The 3,312-nt window shown below is 62.2% G+C and overlaps 1 protein-coding gene across 1 annotated transcript in view; it reads right to left on the bottom strand.

Annotated features, from left to right (window-relative positions):
• The window catches only part of MYCN (MYCN proto-oncogene, bHLH transcription factor), a 6,145-nt gene extending 4,251 nt beyond the window's left edge, over nt 1–1,894 (bottom strand). Inside the window, 2 exon segments of the mRNA XM_021697568.1 lie at nt 1,738–1,800; nt 1,803–1,894. Coding sequence (XP_021553243.1) covers nt 1,738–1,800; nt 1,803–1,890 — 151 coding nt within the window. The 5' untranslated portion in view covers nt 1,891–1,894.
• Nucleotides 1,895–3,312: the final 1,418 nt, after the last annotated feature.

The following is a 3,312-nucleotide window of genomic DNA, read 5'->3' as shown; positions in this document are numbered from 1 at the left end:
CCCGGCGGTCGGCGGCCCGCGGCCGTGCTGCAGCTTCTCGCTCACGGCGCGCTCCAGCTTCTCGCGGGCCGAGAAGCCGCTCCACATGCAGTCCTGGAGGATGACCGGGTTGGGGGTGAGGCCGCCCAGGCCCCCCAGGCCGAACGCGTCCTCCTCGGCCGGGTTGCCCCACAGGTCGGCCTCGGGCAGCAGCATCTCGGTGGCCCAGTTCGGGGGCTCGGGGCTGTGCTCCGGGAAGGCACGGCTGGGCGACAGCGGGGGCGTGGGCAGCAGCTCGAACTTCTTCCAGATGTCCTCCCCCGGGGGGGTCGAGTCGGGGCCGCCGAAGTAGAAGTCATCTTCGTCCGGGTAGAAGCAGGGCTGCAGCGAGTCAAACTCAAGGTCTGGGTTCTTGCAGATCATCCCCGGCATGGTGGACGCGGTGCAGCTCGGCATCGGCTCGCCTCCTGGCCGGCGAATGAGGGCTTCTTTCCGCTCCGCTCCTTTTAGTTAGGGGGGTGCTTCCTTCCCGTGGGGGGCGCGGAGGGCGGGGGCCCGCGCCAATCTCCGACACTGCAACCGACAGACACACCGGGAGAGGGTTGGCAAGCGGGGCCGAATGGGGGGGCGGGCAGTGGGCGCCCCCTCTCACCCGGCTCCTCCGGCTCCCCTCAGAGCCCCCCACTCCGCCTGGTGCTCCCGAAGGTGGAGGAAGTTCTGGCTCTCGCTCTCTCCCTCCCTCCTTTTGTGTACAAGCTGTCTACGACAGGGGGTGGGAGGGGGCATGCAGATGCGGGGGGTGGTGGCGTGGCTCTGCAACTTTGGAAACTGCCATTTCATTCACACTCGGCAGTGCCTGGGGGAGGGGGCTGCTCCAGGCTGCAGAATCCTAGCTCTCTCCAGCTCCCCGACAACCCAGTTGCACCGTGTAGGTCCAGCTGCTCAAAGGAAGCCCAGGGCTCCAACCCAGCTACCGGGCGTAAGACCTCGAGTACCCTCAATCCCTCCTTTGTAAAATTGCAACCTCGGGAGTGCAAACGATAGCGGGGGATTTAGGAAACTTTGCAAATGGAAAACGCCTTTCTCTAGACCGAGACCAACGATGGGCACCCCAAACCCACAACCCCCCCCCTCCCAAATTAGAGCAGACGCCCCTCAGCAATCCGTCCGCTGCAGGGAGAGTCCTGCCAATAGCTTATTTTGAACCTCTCTAACCCCACCCCCACTCTTCCAAACCCCCAACCAACGTCGTATTCCTGGGAGAGGGGAGCGCCTGAACCCCAGTTCCCGGGAATGGTGCAGGGTCGCCAGGAGAGCTGCGTCTCCTCGGGGCTGGAGCAGTCGTGACCCAGATTACCACCGCGGCGGCCTCGCCCTGTCTAACCCCCCTCTTCCTCCTCCAGGGGCACCCTTCGGAGAACCCTAACCTCGGGGTGGGGACGCACCGACTCCCCGTCAGCTCAAACATGGATAAATGTTCTAGAGAAGGGCGAATTTCTTCCCGATGAAGCCATTACACCCACCCTAGCAAAGGCTGTAAAAAGGATTAGGGCGGGTCTCTTCCACCCGGGGTGCTTTCGGGGCTGGAACCGGCTTTTCAGGGAAAACCCCGAGATGGTTTTGTTTCGGAAGCAGCAACAGTCCCCCGAGGACATTCGAGCGCCCTGTGCGCGAGCCGCGATCCCGTCCAGGGCTTGCCTTCCCGCCGCGCTCGCCGCCCAGGGGGGCGCGGGGCAGTTTGCAACCCCCGCTCCTTACCTCCCGCCGACTGCCGGGGATCCAGGGGCGATTCTGCGCGGGGGTCTCCGGGTGGCCCGGGGGTGGTGGTCCTCGGGTGGCTGCAGTCTGTGCGCGCTTGCGCCTGGCTAGCGCTAGCTCGGCTCCAACCCAGTTCCCAGGAGCCCCCCGCATCCACCCAGCGCGTCCAGACAGATGACTGTCACTGGCTGCGCTTTGAAGCTCGGGGGATATTATTAACTGAAAAATCTGACACACCCGGGGGGCGGGGAGAGAAGGGGGCTGCGGCACAGACAAGGGGGAGGGAGAAAGGCAGTGGAAAGCGGCTTTACCCCGCCCTCTTGATTTCCATAAAAATCAGGGGAGGCGCCAAGGCTTTCGCGCCAAAAGCCACTTGCTTTTCTTCTTTGCAGAGAGGAGGCTGCAAAGCTGGGAAAGCCCGGGGTGTGCTCCTCCCTCGCTTTTAGACCCCCGGGCTTGCACCCGGTGCACTCTGCGAACCAGCTGTGCGCCGAGCGGTGCAATGCAGCACCCACCCTGCGGGCCTGGCAATTGCTTGGCATTAAAATATTTTTTCCGGAGGTCTCCGGGGGTGTGTACTGGGGGGGTGGGGCGGGGGCTTGGGGGGTTGGTTGGAAGCCGAGGCTCCTCACCCAGCCCCCGCCCTGACTGCGTTTGTGCTCGGCTGAGCTCGACGCCAACGTGGAGCAAGGCCTGGCGGTGGGGTTGTTTGTGTGTGATCTCGAAGGGAGGCTAGACCGAGGGTGCAAAACGGGAGGAGGAGGAGGACGCGCCCATTTAGGAACGAGACCGCAGGATGTTTCTAGTTTTAAATTGAAAGGAGAGGGGCGCCCCCCTTGTTTAAAAATAAATAAATAACTTCAGGCTACGCGGGTGGCGCCGCGGCGGTTTCTTCGGCCGAAGGCGACACCTCGCGGAGACCGAGCAGAAAGCGGAGCTGCTGGGCCGGGTCTTGGGGGCTGGAGTGGGGCCACCCCGCCGCCCCCGTGGCCCTGTCACCCAGGCCTCCCCACTGCGCGGCTTCCGAGGGGGCAGGAGCGTGAGACCCTCCCCACGGGCTCCCTGATTAGCCTTGGCAAAGCTAGTATTTTCCCGAATTAGGGGAAAGCTGAGCAGGTTCACATCGAAGTTACGGGGCACACCTCCTGGAGACCAAACCTCGGCTCAAAGCCCTTGACTCCAAATTGTTGGAGGCAAAAAAAAGAAAAGCTGCTATTGCTGCTCAGCTTCTTGGTGCCTCAGTTCCCTCATTTGTGAAGTTGGGGTTAGTAGTGGTGCTTACATCATAGGGCTATTTTGAGAAAAGAGCGTTGAAAAAGCGCTTAGAACCGGCCCAGCACCCAGAGTGTCAGCCTCTAGCTGATACTACCAGATGAGGAGTCTTCCGGAGAAATGAAGACCCCCCCGCCCCAATCCGGCAGTATGGCCCTCTCTTCTTATCCCACCGCCTTGTGAAATCTTCACTTCATTCTGGTCAAGCTATTTTACAGGTGTAAGGGTGGGGGTATCAGATCATTGCCCCTACCCGAAACTCCCCAGGAAAACCCCAGATCCCCTGGGCCGCCCCCTTCACAA

This window comes from Neomonachus schauinslandi, chromosome 10 (genome assembly GCF_002201575.2).
Source record: "Neomonachus schauinslandi chromosome 10, ASM220157v2, whole genome shotgun sequence".
NCBI classification, from domain to species: Eukaryota; Metazoa; Chordata; class Mammalia; order Carnivora; family Phocidae; genus Neomonachus; species Neomonachus schauinslandi.
Note: the sequence above shows the minus strand (reverse complement) of the source record. Positions and strands in the feature narration are given on the sequence as shown.